General features: G+C 42.4%; 6 protein-coding genes across 8 annotated transcripts; 2 read left to right on the forward strand and 4 right to left on the reverse strand.

Moving 5' to 3' along the window:
* Positions 1 to 54: 54 nt before the first annotated feature.
* LOC6536103 lies at positions 55 to 3,054 on the reverse strand. The gene is made up of 2 exons (XM_002096675.3): positions 2,898 to 3,054; positions 55 to 929 (listed from the first exon to the last, which is right to left on the reverse strand). The coding sequence occupies exon 2, from the start codon at positions 907 to 909 to the stop codon at positions 553 to 555; it is 357 nt and encodes a 118-aa protein (XP_002096711.1). The 5' UTR covers positions 910 to 929; positions 2,898 to 3,054; the 3' UTR covers positions 55 to 552.
* A 699-nt stretch (positions 3,055 to 3,753) lies between these two features.
* On the forward strand, positions 3,754 to 6,598 carry LOC6536104 (E3 UFM1-protein ligase 1 homolog). The gene is made up of 5 exons (XM_002096676.3): positions 3,754 to 3,932; positions 3,991 to 4,991; positions 5,104 to 5,575; positions 5,652 to 6,310; positions 6,364 to 6,598. Exons 1-5 carry the CDS (start codon positions 3,853 to 3,855, stop codon positions 6,504 to 6,506), a joined length of 2,355 nt encoding a protein of 784 aa, XP_002096712.2. The 5' UTR covers positions 3,754 to 3,852; the 3' UTR covers positions 6,507 to 6,598.
* A 30-nt stretch (positions 6,599 to 6,628) lies between these two features.
* LOC6536105 (PAX3- and PAX7-binding protein 1) lies at positions 6,629 to 10,739 on the reverse strand. Of its 3 annotated transcripts, XM_002096677.4 has the most exons (9): positions 10,406 to 10,737; positions 10,049 to 10,350; positions 9,306 to 9,546; positions 9,066 to 9,248; positions 8,316 to 8,969; positions 7,670 to 8,218; positions 7,414 to 7,606; positions 7,028 to 7,351; positions 6,629 to 6,969 (listed from the first exon to the last, which is right to left on the reverse strand). In XM_002096677.4, the coding sequence occupies exons 1-9, from the start codon at positions 10,623 to 10,625 to the stop codon at positions 6,918 to 6,920; spliced, it is 2,718 nt and encodes a 905-aa protein (XP_002096713.1). In that variant the 5' UTR covers positions 10,626 to 10,737; the 3' UTR covers positions 6,629 to 6,917. The 3 variants fall into 3 exon arrangements, with proteins under 3 accessions (XP_002096713.1, XP_039231328.1, XP_015047569.1); XM_039375394.1 differs by lacking the exon at positions 10,406 to 10,737 and having other exon boundaries at positions 10,044 to 10,182; XM_015192083.2 differs by lacking the exons at positions 6,629 to 6,969; positions 7,028 to 7,351; positions 7,414 to 7,606; ... (1 more) ...; positions 8,316 to 8,969; positions 9,066 to 9,248 and having other exon boundaries at positions 9,412 to 9,546; positions 10,044 to 10,350; positions 10,406 to 10,739.
* A 295-nt stretch (positions 10,740 to 11,034) lies between these two features.
* LOC6536106 (arrestin domain-containing protein 17) lies at positions 11,035 to 14,000 on the forward strand. Its single transcript, XM_002096678.4, has 4 exons — positions 11,035 to 11,254; positions 11,721 to 11,876; positions 12,471 to 13,313; positions 13,435 to 14,000. Exons 1-4 carry the CDS (start codon positions 11,140 to 11,142, stop codon positions 13,587 to 13,589), a joined length of 1,269 nt encoding a protein of 422 aa, XP_002096714.1. The 5' UTR covers positions 11,035 to 11,139; the 3' UTR covers positions 13,590 to 14,000.
* On the reverse strand, positions 13,879 to 15,943 carry LOC6536107 (axoneme-associated protein mst101(1)). The gene is made up of 2 exons (XM_002096679.4): positions 15,627 to 15,943; positions 13,879 to 15,559 (listed from the first exon to the last, which is right to left on the reverse strand). The coding sequence occupies exons 1-2, from the start codon at positions 15,814 to 15,816 to the stop codon at positions 14,112 to 14,114; spliced, it is 1,638 nt and encodes a 545-aa protein (XP_002096715.3). The 5' UTR covers positions 15,817 to 15,943; the 3' UTR covers positions 13,879 to 14,111.
* Positions 15,944 to 16,315: 372 nt separating this feature from the next.
* LOC6536109 (sperm-specific protein Don juan) lies at positions 16,316 to 17,497 on the reverse strand. Its single transcript, XM_002096681.4, has 2 exons — positions 17,257 to 17,497; positions 16,316 to 17,202 (listed from the first exon to the last, which is right to left on the reverse strand). Exons 1-2 carry the CDS (start codon positions 17,348 to 17,350, stop codon positions 16,451 to 16,453), a joined length of 846 nt encoding a protein of 281 aa, XP_002096717.2. The 5' UTR covers positions 17,351 to 17,497; the 3' UTR covers positions 16,316 to 16,450.
* Positions 17,498 to 19,240: the final 1,743 nt, after the last annotated feature.

The raw sequence follows: 19,240 nt of genomic DNA on the forward strand, positions 1-19,240 counted from the left end.
GTATTCAGAATCTCCAAGAATCTCCGCCAACTTGCACAAATAAAAGAGCCATAATTTATAATTAAATGTTTTATTTGGAGTAATACATCGATGGTTATTATGGTATTCGTTTGGACAAATTGTACAGACTATAAGAAGTTTCGCTTGGACACTTTAAGTACAAATGCTAAATTAGGCTTAGTAGGTGGTAGATTTTATTAAAGTCAATCCATATCATCCATATTTGTGGGGCGGAATCACGATTTACTTAATTTCAACAATTTCGTTAGACATGTTATACCTTTTACTTAGACAATAGAACAAATGTGGGACATGAAAATGAAACGATGAAAGGAAGAACGACTTGGAGTGCTGCTTTGCAAAATATAATCAGATTTCTTTCTTCGGCTGATCAGCATGTTAGTATAGGTAGGTAATGCGCCTCTAAATGTAGGTGTATACGTATGTTATAAGCGAGTTATATTTATAGGCTTATGATTCTTGTCGGTCTGAGGATGTGATGGTGAGTCATCAAATGCTTGTCAGCTGCTTCTGCATCAGGGCATACTCCCTCTACCAGAATCCGCCCGACGAGAACCCGCCGGGTGGAACTCGACCGCGAGCCTCTCCATTCGTGGCCGCTGCTTTGTTCGCCGGCTCCTTGGGTTGGCTGGGTGGGGCGGACTTGGCCTCCTCCTTCTGGGTGGAGACTTCTTCGCGAATTTTCTCCACCACCTTATTGGGATCCGTGGAGCCCATGCATGCGTTGAGGTTTGAGGAGTTTTGTTGGTTGTACTTGGCACGAGGGGCGGGAACAGCCACGTCGGGCTCCGAGAAGATATTGGTGTGTCCGCCGCCTGGAGGCTTTAGCACTCGGCTGGAGGGACGGGCACTGGTGGTCAGGCCGATTTTCAGCTCGGTGGATGTCATGCTGGTTGTGGTTTCAGTGGCTGCAATGTATAACAATGAAAAGTGAATCAGTTGCGGTCGGAAATACGAGTGCCCTAGACTACAAATTCAGTCACGCCATTTGCGGATGTGACGCCAGTCACCCGACATCGCCTCACAGGAAACTCTTTGTGAAGTGGAGTGAAAACGAGACCCATTTGTTTTGTCTTTCTGCCACCTTCTCGACGGTCACCATGAACATAGAAACTCATTGGCACTTTCCTATATTTTATTTTGTTTTTAATTTTTAATTTTGGCGTTAACTGTAATTGGCCGTTTTCTGGCTGTCGCATTTTTGTTGTTGTGTTCGGCATTTTTCATTTCTCCGTTTTTGTGTCAAGCATTCGCACAATGGGCTCAAAAAGTGCGTTTGAGCACCCATTGACTCCAGTTTAAACTAAAAAGTCTGTCGGCGATGATAAGAGCCAACAATCAGAGTGGAAAGCAATGCAATAATTTTCTAGTTTATTGACTAGTTATGTTATGACTAGTTAGCTAGTTATCAAGTTATTAACTTGTGACTCATACATATGTGTATGTACCGTCCTGCTTTTCATATTCCCCATCTAGAAAGCACGCTTCCAAGTATCCAAGATGCAAATAACAAAGTTAAGTTTCGTAATATTACTTGGGAGGTATCCCATTCATATGTATAAGTGTTTTTCTCCATCTATTTATGCCTTGATTATGGCGAAAAGAGGTCGCCTCCTAAGCGATGACCTCTGAGGCAAGTGCTGTAAAGCATTTGTAATGATGCGTCATCCACTGGGGAGGCACTTTCAGCCCAACTCCCGCTCAGGGTGTATCCCATTTGGGGTGGCTGTTGGCGACAACAACAAGCATAGGCCACGCACACTGACAATTTTGTTGGGACATGGGAAAACAAAGCAATGTGAATGACCGCAGCGAGTCAAAGATCTCAAGATTAGACGGCTCACAAGCGATTCCGATTCCCATAGTAGGACGCTTTCAGCCTGGGCAAAAAACAAAAGTACCGCAGTGCACAGCACAAAATGGTGATCATTGTACATCTTCGTCATCTACATACATATGTATGTATATTTTAAAATATTGAATAGGAGTGATATCAAACATGTCAGTTACAAGACCATCACAACACCGAAAACAAATTAAATTCATTTGTTAGAAATGACGCATCAAGCCAGTATTTTCTCTCTGTGCAGAAAGGCAATAACAGCGACTGATTGCCGTGTTCCCTTTCCAATGTACTTGTTGTTTTTGCTTCCCTAGGGCGATTGCCGGCTCTCACACACACATCTGCATGCATACGAAAACCACATTAACTGTGCTTTGTGCTGGTAGTAGTGCTGAAATTATGAGTAATGAGCAATCTGGATAAAACTCGAAATTGAGGGCTTGCTGCCTCGCCGACTTGTTGACCAAGTGAATATGTATGGCCCAAACACATTAGACGCAAATCCAGTTTCGGCAGACCTACTTAAAATGTATCATCGATTAGACTTAAACGGCGATGCACACGGAAACTGGCCGACCAGAAAGCGAGGTAAACAAAAACCACTCCAAGAGCAGGCTACTGAGGTTCGGTTCAAACTGCTTTCGGCTAGTTTTCCGTGCCTAGGTGCATGCAATAATCGCCCGACTAAAGCGAAACACACAAAACGCGACCAATATGGCCGCCAAAAAAAGAGAGGCAACCGGCGACTCCCCTATCGGGGACCAGAGCCCAAATCACCGAAGCAGAAACCGGGAATCTTCCACTTCCACAGAGGACGTGTTATTTATAATGCATATGGCAGCTGTGCTAAATAAAATTGAAAAGCAGCTGCACATACACACACGCACACACAGACAGCGCTTGCGCTTGGTGTATAAAATTCCATGACACAAGTGAAAAGTGCTGGTCTGCGAAAATTATTGATTTATGACGCTGTGCCGCTGTCGGCAAAATATCTATGGGCCTACCCTTTTGTCACCCAAGTCACGCTTACCTTGGAAAGACTTCGGAACGCGGTTTCACTCGAAGCAGTCAGGCTATAAATTTGCGAATAAGAGATGCGGAAAACGACGCGCACTTGCCAACGAACGTTGATTTCAAAAATGGTGTAGAGCGACCGCGGTAGAGTATTGGGATTATACCAAAAATCTGCGCTCCGTTCGTAGGGGAAGACTTTTATGTCTGGTCACATTCAATTTTACAGCATCGTATCCGGCTCTGTTAAGTTTCTATGTTGACGAACACGCCTCCTATAAGAACGAATCGCAACTTTTAAGTAAATTAATTCATTCAATTGGGAACTGTATTTACAAAAAAAACTTGATCAACGATCAAAGACGGCCATGGTTATATCTTCCCCATTTATACTGATTGAGATTATTTATACTTTATTTCCCCACAAATGTCTCCCTCACTGCGTGGGAATCTTCTGACTGCATCATTATTATTCTTGCGAGGGTATTAAAACTCAAAATGAGGAAGAGTGTTCACGAATTTAGACGTTTAAAATAGTTGGGTTACTCAACTGGTTTCCATACCACATTTTAAAAAAATATTTAATTTTTTATATTTATTTTACATATGTCTATATTTTTTTTATATATACCTATATTTTTTTATATATATCTATATTTTTTTATATATATATCTATATTTTTTTTATATATATCTATATATTTTTATATATATATCTATATTTTTTTTATTGATACTTGTTTCTAGTAACGCCCTGTAGTTGAGTAACGGGTATCTGATAGTCGAGAAGATCGATGACAGACTCAAAACATTAGCCCAGTGTTCAACCGGTGCCATGACTTAAACCAGTAAAATTACTTTTTAGCGGTTTGGTCACACTACACTTTTGTTGACGTTTCATTTTAGGTTTTTCAGATTGCATCTGAGCAGAGTCTAATATCTGTATCTCTACTTTCTCACCGAATCATAACAATATGGGTAGTGGTGACTGGGACGAGATAAAGCGCTTGGCCGCCGACTTTCAAAAGGCGCAGCTCACGTCCACGCTGCAGAAGTAAGCTAAGCTTTCCTATTTTCCTGCTTGAACGTGGTTACATTACCAATTTTTAAAGGCTCTCGGAGCGAAACTGCGTGGAGATTGTCACGCTGCTGCTAGAGAAGCAGATGCTAGAAGTAGTGTTCACCAACGATGGCAAGGAGTACATTACGCCGGATCACCTGGAGCGCGAGATCCAGGACGAGTTGTACGTGAACGGAGGTCGTGCCAACTTGGTGGAGGTCAGCAAAACCCTAAATGTGGATTTGTCACGAATCGAGGTCCTAGCCGAGCGAATAGCTGCGGAGAATCCAAGCGTACACCTGGTACTGGGACAGCTTATCGACGAGGATTACATTAGTCATATTGCCCAGGAGATCAACGAGAAACTGGTTCTGCGAGGAGAGATTTCGATTTCGGAGTTGGCTTCCCAGTTTGATTTGCCATCAGACTTCTTGCAACACGACGTGGTCGAAAAGCATCTGGGTAAGATTATTAAGGGTCGCCAGGATGCCTCAAATCCGCGGGTGTTCTTTACCCAGGCCTACATCCAACGTTGCAAAGCGAAGATTCGGGGAGCCCTGGCAGCCATTACCAGGCCCATAAATGTGGCTGTGATTCTGCAGCAAATAGGTGTACAAGAGAAGATCTTCCATTCGCTGCTGGACGAAATTGCGCCAGCCGGTCAGGTGACGTCGAAGCTGGCCAACTCCCAATACGTGCCGCTCATCTATGCCAAGACGCAGGCCGACTGGGTGAACTCGTTCTACAAGCAGAACAGCTTTCTTGAGTACGACGCCATCCAAAAGCTGGGAATTTCGGATGCCAAGTCCTACATTCGCAAGCAGTTCCCTAACGAAGAGTTTCTCTTTCTCAAGCGTGTGGCCCTTGGCGCTCGACTTGTAGAGCTCACGGTGGTCACGGCGCTTAATGAGTGCAGTGCCACCAAGCAGTATCTGGATCTGACCACCATACTTCCATCTAATCTGTCCGAGGAGGATATCGAGGAGGTATTCAGCACCATTATGGGACAAAAGCACAGTAATCCTAACAACTTCGTGTATCTTGACAGCATCGGTACGTATTTGACTCCAGTTCGAGGCCTAATATGTTTAATGTAATCTTGTGAGATACTAATTTCATGAAATGTATATTTCATGTCATATACATCAACAAATTATAATTTTAGTATTTTCGCAACCATACCTCGCACAATTGGTTCAGCCCTGTCAAGCGTTAGCAGAGTCTCAGGCAAAGGCGGCCGTCGACGGCGGTGTATACCAGCAGTACATTGTGGAGAAGACTCTAGCGCAGAAGGGAAGCGTGTCGACTCAAGAGCTAGAGGACGATGGCAAGGTGGATAAGCGCGACGAGCGGAGAAAAAAGGCGTCCTCTGGCAAAGCAGGAGGAGGAGCTCAAGGGCGTGAGACTAAGACCAAATCCACAAAGAAGCATCAACGCGGAAAGGCGGCGGCTCATAACGACAGTGATGATGAGGACGATGTACAGCAAAGCTCTCGAGGCGGTGGAGCCGGAAACAAAAAGGCAATGAAGCCATTGGAGCTGGTCAAGACAGCAGACATTATTAAACTGATTACTGCGAGCCTAGAAGAGGAGGGACTGGAGCATTTGGCGAAACCCATTTCTGCGCTTTATACAAAGTACGTTTTATGAACAAAATATATCGAAACAAAAGGTGTGGTGCTAATTAAAATTTTGGTAACCCTTTTATTATAGCCAATTTAATCAGACGGCCCTGGCACGTGCTCAGGAATTGTTCGAGGCTACACCGCAGACAAATCGCCGCCAGACCCATGCTGCTATTCAGGATCGCATCAATACGTTTTTGATAGACATAAGGCTCTATGAAAAGGGCTTGAAGCTTTTCCCGCTGGAAACGCAAACTCAGTTGGTTAAATACTTGCTGAAGTCATTGGGGAATGACATTTGCAACGAACTTTCCCTTTACGTGGCAGGCGAGTGCAATCTGACTGTAAAAAATACCAACCTGAATGTGGACCAGCGTATTAAGTTGGCTCAAGAATGCGAGGTTCAATACCGTGCCTCGTTGCTGGAGCAAAACAAAGCCCTGAATAAGACCATTGACGAATTCGAACTGGCCACGGAAACGGTTCTGAAGGCCTGCAGCATGATCATTAAAAAGGTAGACAAGAAAAAGGATCGCCTATTAATCGCAGACCACAAAAAGAAGCTGCAGAACCAGCTACTAGAGTGCCAAGAGCCGGCACTGCTGCTGCACCTGGCTGTACTGATCTTGTTCACCACGATCACTGGTAGCATTTTGCACGCGTCCGGAAAATTCGTTTCTGCCATCCTGCAGCACATTCGCGGCTCACTAAACGATGAACAGAACGCTTTGCTGCTCCGGTATCACGGTCAGTTTTTGCATCCACATTTTACGTTTAACTAATTCCTACATACATTTCAGATTTGGTCCTGCAAGTTCTGCAGGCAACTCCTGATAGCAGTGAATCAAAAGTGGCCAACGAACATCTGCAGGCAATGCAGGTTCAAGTTGTGGAGCTAGCCCAAAACTTTTCACGCGCATCGGTTTTTAAGGCTGATTGTTAATCCTCCTATTCCAATCTTCCAAAGCATTAAATTGCGTCTATGTAAATTTGTTCTGGTCTGCAATAGATTTAGCAATTGTTAAATTTTCATAATTTTTAAATGGTTTTTATTACAGCTATGCATGAAAATACAAAACGATGAGCCTTAAACAAAGTTCCTAGATTTATCACTTTTGAGGGTTTTTGTTTTTGGAAAAACGATTTAAAATTGATTATGTTGGAAGGGCTGTTTTCTATTTAGTTTGGTAAGCTCAAGCTTGGATTTAATAAATCTCTTACGGAGCTAATTATATACATGGTTTTAAGATTTTCTTACAAGACCGATATAAGTTGTGCATTTCATGATTTTTACAACGAGTATTTGACTGTTAGGAACGATGTGAGCGGTCACTGCAATGTTTGTCCCTGCACTTTATAAACTATGTAGTCTTTGAAGTATTTGCTTGGCTTTTTCGCTGGATTGCCTGCAAAATATAGAACAATTATAGCTGCTAAAGTTAAAAGCAAAGTTTCATTACTTACATAAAGATTGGATTGCTTGCATCACAGCTCTCTATTGTTTGCTTAATATACCCTATAAAAAGCTCCAAGTTCTTGATGGTCTCGCTATTGGGCAACAGCCAGACTGTAGGCAGGGTATTTACAATGATGTAAGCTTTGTTTATGGCATCGTTTGGCGTGCAGACTCGCATAGCTAACAATAGGTAACGATTTAGAAGCGCTCCAATCGCCAGCTCGCGCAGGAGCTTATCACCCAGGATGCCCTGCCAGCTTAGGAAATTGCGAAACAGCTTTAGACCACTGCAAAACTGTCTCTGAAAGAACGACGTTTTTGCCTCTTGCACTCTGAAGTTTATAGAAGGGAAAATGAAAACAGTGATCTATATTTTAAAAGAGTAACTGCTTACTGCTTTGGAAAAATGGGTATAAAGACATCGTTTTCTAGAGCCAACCGCATGCGTTCCATGATGGATTCAAACAGTTTGTTAAGCTGCTTATTTGTGCCGCTCAAGGGAAACTCGCGACCTAATCTATTAATGAACCCAACCAATCTCAGGGTCTGTGTGGTAGACAATGGGTCCCAGCATTCCATGACCAAAGCTAAAAATATATTAATTTTTTATCCCACAACCCTTTTTTTTTTTAAATTTGTGTAGGACTCACCAGTCACTTTAGGAAGCACAATTTTCTCAATCAGCGCCGGCACTAGATTTATATCCGGATCGTTCTTGAGCTGCTCCACAGTTTCATCTGCCTGAGACGCATAAAGCATGCACGCCTGATACCATCGCATATTTTCTATATCCGCGTACTCATCCAGAAGTGGCGACCAAAGAACAAGTTCGTGGCGCACCAGCGGAGCCAAGAGTTTCGGAAGGCACAGGCTAACAAATGCGTCCTGGTATGACGACATGTCAGTCTTTCGCCAGGCAAAAAACTTCATTAGTATTAGCTCGATCTTGCTGAAGTCATCAGTAACGTCTTCAAAGGCAATCGCGGACAGAGATTCTATTTGCGCCATTGAAGCCACACTCAGTTCCTGCTGTTGATCGGCAATCTCATCGTCGCTCGACATGCCATCCAGGTGGGAGGAAAGCAGATCATTACGCTCGCGCTCGCATCGCCGACGTGTCCTTCGACCCTCTCTTTCCGCTGCACGGCGAACTTGTTCTTCATATTCAGGTGTTCGGCGGGAGGCAGCTGGTACAGGTTCTGAAAACAGAAGATTAAAAATTACCATATATGCAGTTTATCGTATAATCAAACTATTTCCCTATCCCTTTGATATAACGAAACAAAATTCTCATACTTGCTGATTCCGCAATTTCTTTGGCCTGATCACGGACATCCTGCCTCCGTCTGTTTACCAAATAACGTTGGTTTTTGCCATACTGTTGCAGTGCACGCTTTTCTAGGTCGTATATCACTGGCGCTTTTTCAGAGAGACAGTCTACAAGGTCATTCACATAGCATTTTATTTCTTGGTAAAACTTGTACTTTGCTGCCGCTGTCGGTGCGTTCTGCTGGCACTGCAACTGCTGAAGCTTTAATGCCTTTAGTTCTGTACTAATCCTAGCTATACTGGCGCTGTGATCAGCCGAACGTTCTTTGAGTTCGCTTAGGCGCGATTGAATGGCGGATAAGATCTCCTGAGGCGTTCGCAAAGCTGTAGCCTTGGCCTTCTCCTTTTTGCTTTTGACGGTTGATCGAACTGCTGCTGCTAAGTTGGTGCGGTCGAGGGCATTCTTAGCATATGCCTGCTCCAGCAAAGTAGACGTTGACTGGGCCACTGATGAATCTCCGTCGTCCATACCGGTTCCGATGCCCACCGTGGCAGGTTTGATCATAAAACGGGATAGCACGGATTCATGCTGAGAATGGACCAATTGGGCTGCCGTAACACCTTTGCGGATCTGCTGGTTCTCCCACTCGTTCATCTCCCGATCGGAATCTCCGTCGGTGGCTGCAGGGGATTGAGCAAAGGTTAACAATTGTCCAAAAACTTCACCTGTAATTAGCCTGGCTCTGGCCGCAAATCAGACTTGTTCCCTCTACATACAATCATTCTCGACAGCATAAAACTGCTCGCGTCGCTCCTCACGCTCTTTGCGTCCCGTAATATCGTTCATGTCCATGCGTTCTTCGTCATCCGACTGATCACCCTCAACATCTTCGCACGGTAGGCGACTGCTTAGCTTGGTCGGCTCCTTGGGCTCCTCAACAGGTATGTAGTCGCCTGCACCTGGAATTTAAGACAAGGCGTAAGTCATTGCTATGGTGGGAACGTCTCTAATCTTACCCTGTTCTCTAGCCCTTTGCCGACGTTTTCGGGCAGCGTGTATCATTGCTGCATCCGGAATGGAACCACTTTCGAGCATCTGCTTTAGATGTTCTGGCTTTGAGAAGCGGTGGCGTGTTTTGTCATGGCCACCATCCTCGGATTGCTGGTCGTCATCATCGCTCATGTCCTCCCGTCCAGCGCAGAGGGCAGCTCTACCGTTCAGAATTGCCTCGGGAGTTTCCGATTTCTTAACCACTAGCTGGGGACAAGGAATACGATTTATGTTATAGAGGATCTCTCAAGGACTTCATTTAGGGAGAGGCATTGGTATTCATCCTCTTTATTTGGAAGGGAAGACATGCGACTATCAATGGCGGGAAAATAACTAGGTTTATGACTACGTAAGCAATGGGTTGATTTTCGGTAATTTAAAAAATAGGTCAATGAATGCTACAAAATATTTAATTAGTTTTCCTCTGGTCAGGTTCAAGTTTTAAATTCGAAATTCTATGTTAAGCAATAGTTGGATCGCAGATCCTGGACACTTCCCATCACTGACCGGTTAAAAAGCCAAGTGAATCAACGTCTAAACTACGAGTATTTAGGAATGGCATTTAAGGACCAGAAAATCCAACAAATGTTAAATTTCACATATAAACTCATTCAACCTAATATTTGCTGCTAAGTGCTCTACGATAATTTAATTTCTGATTTCGTTAAACGGTATTATTGTAGAAGAAATTGAATAATAATAACCTTACCACAAAGTCGTCTGTGCGTATTTCGGTTTGGATCATATGATTATCACTTTTTTTACTTTTACTCTGATCGCTGGCACTTTTATATCTGCCAGCATTGGCAGGATTCGAGTTGGAATTCGGGGGACCCGATGATGGGCCACCGGATGACTCTAAATGCTGTGTACTACCATTTTCGCCCCCGGGAAGTCCGCTGTTTTCCGCCCGTTCCTCGCGCTTCTTCTTGCGGCGTTCCTTGTCCAGCATGCGCATCACTTTCTTGCTGTGCGACGACTTTCGCACCTGAAAGACCTCGCCGTCGTCCTCTTGAAAGGAAAAGGGAATTTTAAATCCTGATTCGAATATCCCGGCATCACTCACCGTCATCTGCGAAGCTGAGCAGCGCCTTTGGTTTGCTGTTGTCCTCCTGCAGCTTTATGGCCTTTCGGCTCTTCTCTTTCTCCCTCTTGCCGGAAATTATGGGTGGCGGAGGCGCCTCCATTTCGGCGTCCGGATCCAAGGATGCACCGTCCTCCTCTTCGTCAGCGTTGCTGGAGAACACACGTCGCTGGATTTTCTTCGGTTTGCGGAAAAGCGACATTTTCCACGACACTATTATTTGTTTGGTGAGATTTGTTTAATCAATGAAAACTCGGAAGGAAAGCAAATTTTCACAAAATATCTTCTTCTTGCTGTCGTATTGTAATAGAGATGAAAATTGTTCGATGGCGTCTTCGTGTCCACGTGAGTCACGAGCAGGGCTGGAACGTCAAAAACATCTCTGTATGCAAAAATATAAACAAATTTCGTACTGTTTTGAAAAATCTAGTTTTTAAATGCAAGACTTCGCTAATTTTACACTTTATAGTTCACAGTCTAGCTTTTAATAGTTTTAGTAAGTAGTTGTAGTAGTGATAAGTAAATTTATTCGTATACCCAGGCAAGCTTTATTTAAAACAGGTCATATTAAAATATCGGCTGATATCTTGTTTGTTTTCATCCCTAGATACCGACAACGCCCATCTCTAACCTCTGAATTCAGCGACCGCAGGGCGTTTAAAAACAGACCGAGAAGTCGTTAACTTATTGGTGCCTAGAGCCAAAGAATCTCAAACATGGGCCTTAAAGGTTGTGAAGTGCAATTGGACAACCCGTGGAACACATACTACGCTGGTCAGACGGTCAACGGCCAGGTGAAGTTCACGTTTGATTCGCCCAAGAAAGTTCGAGGTAAGTGCGACTCAAGTACAAATATGTGCAGTTGCTGTCATTCGTTACAAACTTCCCTAAATCCTGTCATAAAAAGCCGGTGCACCACCCACAAATGTGGGTTTGTCCTTCGGTTCCTAAACGACCTTGTTTCAGCATGCTGGCGGTTGTTAACCCCTCCAAACACATGCACTTTCTCCTCTTTTCAGTAGGGTGATAACAACTATAAATAGCTTTAAGTATGAATACAAAAGAAAGTAAGTAAATATGTAGATCTGAGGAGGGCATGTAACCTATGGTGGCAAACATTCCACAATAATTACATTTTGATGTCATCAAACACGGGAGACAGATGCTGCCTAGTAGCGATGATGTCATCCGTAGAATATGCCGTAGAGTGTTTTCCATATTATTTATAGCTAAAATTAAAGCACGACAGTGACGTTGTCGTTTTCATTCAGTAAATACAGCCACTTGTTCCTCGTAGGCATTATCATTCGGTTTCTGGGAGAAGCCAACACCGAGTGGACAGAGGAGAAGAGCGTGACCACCAGCGAGGGCAAGACCGAGAACGAGGTGACTCAACTGAAGGGGCATGAGGAGTACTTCAAAATCCAGTACTATCTCCTGGGCGGCAAAAACAGTAAGTACAAAAAAGATTTGAGAATTTGGTTGATCCTTAAATTGAAATAATGGCATTAATAGAAAAGTTTGTTAACGACTTTTTGGTTGTTATTAATAAGAAGTGTATATTAAAACCTACGTAGCCCCAATACAGATCAAAGTTTTAAAGGCATTAGAACCTGCGTGATTAACTTTATAGCTTTTATTGTTTCCCAGACCTTGACGCTCATACGAAGATCGATTCAGCTAGTAAACCTGATGAATAATATTTATATGACATACTTTTCAAGAAATATAGTATACCCTTTTGCTCTACGAGTTACTGGTATAAAAACGTTCTATGCTATTAGAAATTTATAAAATGTTAATTTTTGATTATAAAAATTGAATGGTACTTATTACCCAACCAAAGTATGGTAGTAAAGCTTGATTCATATACAGTTTATTAAAAGACATCCAAAGAAAGGCGGACCCTTTTACTCTACTATTCAATTTAAATCTTGTAAGGCTTATGAAAATTAATTACAGCATTTATAACCTTTCCTTTTGAAACTTTATTTATAGTTTTATTTAGTATGTATTTAATATAATATATCCTTCCTCTAATTTTCAGGCTCTGAGACGGAACTGCCGCCTGGCACACACACTTATCCATTCACCTGTGCCCTGCCGCCTAATCTGCCCTCTTCTTTTGAGGGCGAATTCGGCCACGTGCGCTTTACCATCAAGGTGACGCTTGATCGTCCTTGGAAATTCGATCAGGACATGAAGATGGCGTTCACTGTGATAGCACCCGTTGACCTGAATCTCAATCCTAGAGTCAAGGAACCAAGCAAGCTCGAGCTGGAAAAGTCCTTCTGCTGTTTTTGCTGTCGCTCAGGACCGTTGGCAGTAATTACAAGCATCCCGCAAACAGGATTCGTTTCGGGGCAGGTGTTGCCCATCACTTGCGAGGTGGACAACACCAGCAACGTAAATCTCACAGCAGTGAAATTTGAACTGCGAAAGTTGGTCACCTTCCACACGAACCAGCCCCGGAGCGAGAAGCGCGAGTCCAAGGTGATCATAGCCACGTTAAGTGTTGGCCCAGTTAATGGCGGCGAGTCTCGCACGTTTACGCAGCAAATGGAGATTCCTGCGCTGCCACCGACTAACCTTCTCAACTGCGGCATTATCGCTTTGGACTATGACTTGCATGTAGAATGCGATGTCAGCGGTCCGCACCGCAATCTCACCGGCAAGGTGCCAATCACCTTAGGCACTATTCCATTGGCTGGCGTACGGCCACCTCCTCAATTTACGGATGCTCCGTCGGCGGTTCAGTCCGAGGATCCATCCTTGGCGCCCACACAGCCAGTGAGTCCGGCCAGCCCTCCTGGCGGCGATGGCGTGGGTGGTGCTCTAGGCTGGAATGTGGCTGACAGCACTGGTGGCGGTGCTCTGTATCCTAATATACGTGAGTATGAATTTTAGATATGTCTCTGTTGCGTACTTATACTACATTTACTACAATTCATTAGCTTTTTAGCAAGATATACACAGAATAGCTATTTAATTACTCATATCTAATTTTGCAGCGCCACCGCAGTTTGTGGAGACACAGTACCGGGCACCAACGATCGCCGGCAGGGACGACTCCGAGCATACGCAGATAATCGGGGACGGAGCCTTCGCCCCACGCTATCCGACCTTCCAGTTTAATAATGCCACAGCACCGCCATCGAATCTCTAAACTGGTCCCACAATGATATTTATTCTTTTTTTCTTGCTGTCTCTGGGGGTATCCTCCCTTTTGCAATGTTTATCGGCTTGCATTTATTGATTAAAAGCCTTCCGTCCAAATAGGAAGCATAAACAGCTGCAGTCAAAAAAAAAAACCTATACTCCTTTTTTTGAAATATAAAGCACTAGATTGTTACGTAAGTTCTGTTACTTATAACAGTACTTATGTACAAGTAATTTGGGCTTTTTTGTTTTGACTGCATATGTGTTGAATTTAATAATCGTATAAATACGCACAATTGTCAATTCTGATTTTTAATGCTCAAATTTAATTTGTTTTTTTTTGAATTTTATAAGCCAGCAATAGTGCCTAAAACTGATGTACGACTGTTATCGTAATTAAACACAAAAGAATGAAGAATTGATGGGCCTAGCCATAACCTGCGAGCCAAATGCGTTGAGTTTATAGGAACTTGTTTTATATGGAGCATTGGAAGATCAATGAACTTCGAGTGGTGCTATTGTTCCATATTTACTTCTTTTTTTTGCAGTATTCATCCAGTTCCTTGGCCTTTCTTGCTTTCCTCTCACACTTGCACTGTTCCTTAAGAGCTATTTTTTTGCATTTGGCCTTAAGGACCTTGATTTTCTTTTTCCTTTGTCTAAGCTTCTTTTCGGCTATTTTTTTGCATATCTGGAACAGTCCGTCGGGATTGGGTTTGGCTTTGGGTTTGGGTGGTGAGGGTGCTGGAGGTGTAGGGGATGGATTAGCAGCTTTTGGTGGTTGGGGAGGAGGCGGGGGTGGCGTTTTGGCGATCTCCTTTTTGCTATTCTCTTTTACATCCGATACTTGTGCAGATTTGCTCGCTTCCTTTTTAACTTGGACTGCTTCTTTGAACTTGTATTTAGCGCATACATCTTCTTTTGGTTTTTGCTGTTTATTGATTTTCTGGCACATTGCTTTTTTGGACTTATCTGCGCATTCGGCTCTTTTTCTAGCCAGCTCAGCCTCTTGCAGGGCTTTAAGTCTGTCGGCCTCCTCCTTGGCGGCCTTTTCGCATTCCGCCTTGTCCTTGTCGGCCTGATCCTTTTTCGCCTGTTGGCGGCACTTTTGAATTGCGGCTATTTTCTTACACTGCTCCTTCATTTTCATGGCCCTGGCTTTCGCGGCTAGGGCCTTGAGTTTTTTCTGCTTGGCCTTCGCCTTCTTTCTCGCCTCCTTGGCCAGCAGGGCGCACTGCCTCTTGATTTCGCACAGATCTTCTTCAGGCCCTTTCTTGGCTTCCTCTTCGGCCATTCTCCTGGCCTCCTCTTCTGCGCGTTTTCTTTCTTCTTCGGCTCTTCTCCGGGCTTCTGCAGCTAACCGGGCGCACTCTTCCCTTTCTTTTTCTTCTCGACAGGCTTGTTTGATGGCTTCTATTTTTGCCAACTTTTCGCAGTTCATTTGATCGGCCAATTTCTGGATTTCCTTGTTCAGCTTTTCCAACTCTTCCTCCTCGTCGGGGCATTTCTTCTCTACCTCACATTCCTCATCCTCATCTGCTCTTTCTTTTTTGACACACTTCATGCATTGCTCTATTTTGTTTTTTTTCTGACATTTTTTTGCCCTTGCCATTTTCTTGCACTTATTCATTGCGACCTTTTCCCTGCACTTGTTTAACTTTTTCTCGGACCGAAACTCCTTGCACCGCTTTTTCAGCCTTTCCATGTCATCTTCTCCATCATCCCCTTTCTTTCCACCACCCTTTCCACACTTTTCACGTTTTTTCTTACCCCTACTCGACCCTGTCCCGCACTTTTCCTCCCCACACCCATCGGCGGAACTGGCTGTTTCGCAGAAAATTTCTCGCTTAAAGGACGTCATCTCACGACCCAAAAACTCTTTTCTCAGGATTTTCTGGTTCAGGTGTTTCTCCAGATCTTTCAGGAACGCACTTCGCAGCGGCTGATCGGGTCGATGACTTAGGATATCGAAAGTATCTAAAGACAACATTTTTTTAAGATAAAATGTTAATTGCACAAGAGTGACTAAAATTAGAAAACCTACCTTCCTGGCAAGTCAACACTCTCTGCAGCTCTTTCGGCATTGTTCTGTAGTCCTGATTTGACTTCTGAACAACATTCAGATCCTCCCTGCATTTTACCACGTGATACATTCGGAGACACGTGCTACAACTGCAGACACGGAAACAGGCATTGGGGTAATGGCTCAACGCCAACGAGGCTCTTTTCAACATATTTTTTGTAAGGTATTGGTTCCAAAATTTTACAGATAATTTAAGAAACAAATCGGGTTGAAATGCAAAAATTAGGATGATTTTGACCCGATCTGCGCCATGATATTCCTAAAACTGGAAAATAAATGGGCATGCAATGACGTAATTATCACAGTGTATGAGAGAGGAAAATATGATAAATATTTTAAACATATAACTGGGGTATATTAAAAGAATATAATGTATAATGTACTATTCTGGGTCTGGATCACTAACTCAGTCTAGTCATGTGCAAATAATATTCGACTTGAAGGTACTTGAACAGTAACTATGTCAGTATAAAAGTAAGAGAGCAAAATTAGTGTAGTTTGATATTCTAAGAATAGTTAATATTTTGACATGACGTCAGATAGTGACGATCCAGTTTTTCAGTTGCTGAAGGATAGTATTTAGCCGTTAGGTATAATTTAATATTATACATGATTGTATCGTTATTCCGTGCTAATAAGAATTCTAACACTTAACGAGCTGAAAAGCCAGATTGGCAATGTTTTTATTTACAAATATCGTACTTCAATTTCAATTAAAAAGGTTTAAAATTGATCATTTTGGTTATGAGTCCGCGCCAGTTTCAATCGGTCATTTAATTTTTAATTCACTTGTCCTTTTTTCCCTTATTAGCCTTTTTCCTGCATTTCTCTTTCTCGGCCATTTTTCTGCATTTGTCTTTTTCGGCTTGTTTTTTGCACATCTTTATCATTTTCTTGAACTTTTTCTTCTCGGCCAGTTTTTTGCATTGTTCCCTCTTGGCTACTTCCTTGCACTTTTTCTTCCAGTCCACAGTCTTCTTCTTGCACGGATCCTCTTTTTTGCAAGGATCTTTTTTCTTGCAGGGGTCAACTTTCTTGCGTTTTTTTGGGCAACAGCATTTCACGCAAGGATCTTCTTCCTCTTCTTCCTCTTCTTCTTCGCAAGTCTCCTTTTTCTTGCACTTCCCTTTTTTCAGCAACTCCTTGCACTGCTTTTTCAGCTTATCCTTTTCACATTTTTCTTTAGCTGCTAGCTCCCGACACCTTTTCTTTATTTTTTCCTTGTCGCTCTTCTCTTTTTGGGCTAGTTCCTTGCAGAGCTTCTTTACATCGCCATCATTACCTTTCATTGTGATCTCTTTGACTAGCTTCTGGCAATCTTTTGCCATCTTTTGGAGATCGTCACCCTTTTTTTCCTTTAACGACCGGTTTAAATTATTCCTCTGGTCTTTCTGCTCCTCCAGATCGTCCAGGAATCTTCGGTGCATGGCGTTGGTGAGTGCATTGTATTCGTTCTTGATGATTTGAATCACTCCGATCGAGCCATCTTCAATTTTCTTAGGCTTTTGACTGGGGTGGCTTAACGGCTTGCAAATTACTAAACCAAACAAGTATCAGTTACATTTATTGAGGTCTTAGTATGAGCTTTTACCTTTATTTCCTAAGTGTTCAAGGACATTCAGGTGGTAGAACCTTTTAACAGATGTCTGAAGGCATGTATGAACTAACGCAAGGCTCTTCAGCATTATAACGGCAAATTTTGAATTTTTCTTGTGCAAAGGTCACAACGAATTGTTAACGAAAAGCTCATCCAAAGGAATGGCTAAAATGTATAATTTGTTAAATATTACCCAAACGTCATGACGTTATCGTCAAAGACAACTCGTGAAGGTGATGGAAGTTAACAAATGTGATTTTAGATTACATATTTAAGCCGCAAATAATCTGAGCTTTTAGCTACCTTATTGTAAAAGCAATGTATATATGTATATCATATCATATATCATGTTCGTCCCATGTTCATGTTCGTTCTCTTTGTCTGTCCGTATAAACGTCTTGGCAACTACTTGTACATACAGCTGCGAAAAAAAATAGCAGCACTTGCCCAGTAAAACTTTGAATAAGTCTCCTACTTACAATTTAGGGCTTAAAAGGAGCTGAAAAATACCTTTTTAGAAAGGTTAAAGGTTTTTAGGAAATACAAATATCTACAATTGTTTTATTTATTCTTATCTTAAATGAGGATCTTTGTTAAAAACGACCAAATTAGGCGAAAAATAAAATAGCAGCACTTCATGAAAAATGCTTAAATTTTCAATTTTAAACTTGATAGTAAAAAATTCACTAATAACAAATTTTTGCGTGCTAAAACTACACCCATTTCAATAATTTAATATTTGGTTGGGTATCCCTTATTACCAGTAACAGGATCGCAACGTTTTGCCATGGAATCAACCAGGTCCTGACAACGTTTTAAGGATATTTTGCTCCAGGACTCCTTAATTATACACAAAGTTATTCGTTGTTAGTTGGCTTTGAAGCTACAACTGCTTTTCTCATATCTGACCAAGAATTTTTGATGGGATTACGGCCTGGGGACTGTGCAGGCCAATCCAAAGCAGGAACAGATTTATTTTGGAACGAATCCTTGGCTTTCCTGCTTGTGTACTTGGGGTCATGGTCTTGTTAATAGTATTTGGCAAAGGGCAGCAACATCGTCACCAAAATATCCACAAACACATGTTGATCCATGAAGGTTTTTATCCATGCTATATTATGGTACTGCCCCAACTACATAGTACGAGAAACAAGCCCATACCATTATACAGGATCCTTCGTGTTTAAATGCTTCTACTGCGTCGTTTGGCTTATATTCGGTGTTCCTAGGGCGCCTTACATTCGATCAAGAACCATTGCCACCAAAAAAAACCACCTTGCTCTCATCTGTCCATTAAAAGTTCGTCCATTTTTCGCATGGCCAATTTAAATGCCTTGACGAACTTAATGCGCTTGGGTATGTGTCTCCCATTACAGCCTTATAAACCATGTTCCCTTAGACATGTGTGAACTGTTTGCACTGTTGCGGATATGTTGAGATCCTTTTTTAGTTCGGTAGGAGCTTTAAATGGATCCTTCTTGCTCTCGGGCACTAGCCTTTTGATGAGATGGGTGCCCAATGATTGTTTTCTCCCACGTTATTCGGGATTCTATTTGTAGGTAATTGCATTTCCTATCATTTTGTTTTAGCATTGAAGGATTAGACCAATATTTCTGTGTGATTTTCCTTCAGAAATTGGTTTTTTGACCATGTCACGTTTATCTGAAGTGCAATGTTCTCCTCGTCCCATTTTAATAATTTTTTTTGAGGTATGTTTAAAAAATAATGTTGGAATTAGTAATACAAATGTGAAGTTTTATAACCATGTGCTTTTCACCAAAACAAACCGCCGACAAGTATTGAATATTTGAAAAAATCGATAGTGCTGCTATTTTTGTTTTCGCCTCATTTTAGACCTTGCTGCCCAAAAAAAATTATAAAAAATAAGGGTATGGACAATTAAAAATTTTTTTTTCATTTTTTGATGGGAAAAATATCTAGCATTATGCGAAAAATCTGTATTTCGCACCTTCGGTAC

This window comes from Drosophila yakuba, chromosome 3R (assembly GCF_016746365.2).
Source record: "Drosophila yakuba strain Tai18E2 chromosome 3R, Prin_Dyak_Tai18E2_2.1, whole genome shotgun sequence".
NCBI classification, from domain to species: Eukaryota; Metazoa; Arthropoda; class Insecta; order Diptera; family Drosophilidae; genus Drosophila; species Drosophila yakuba.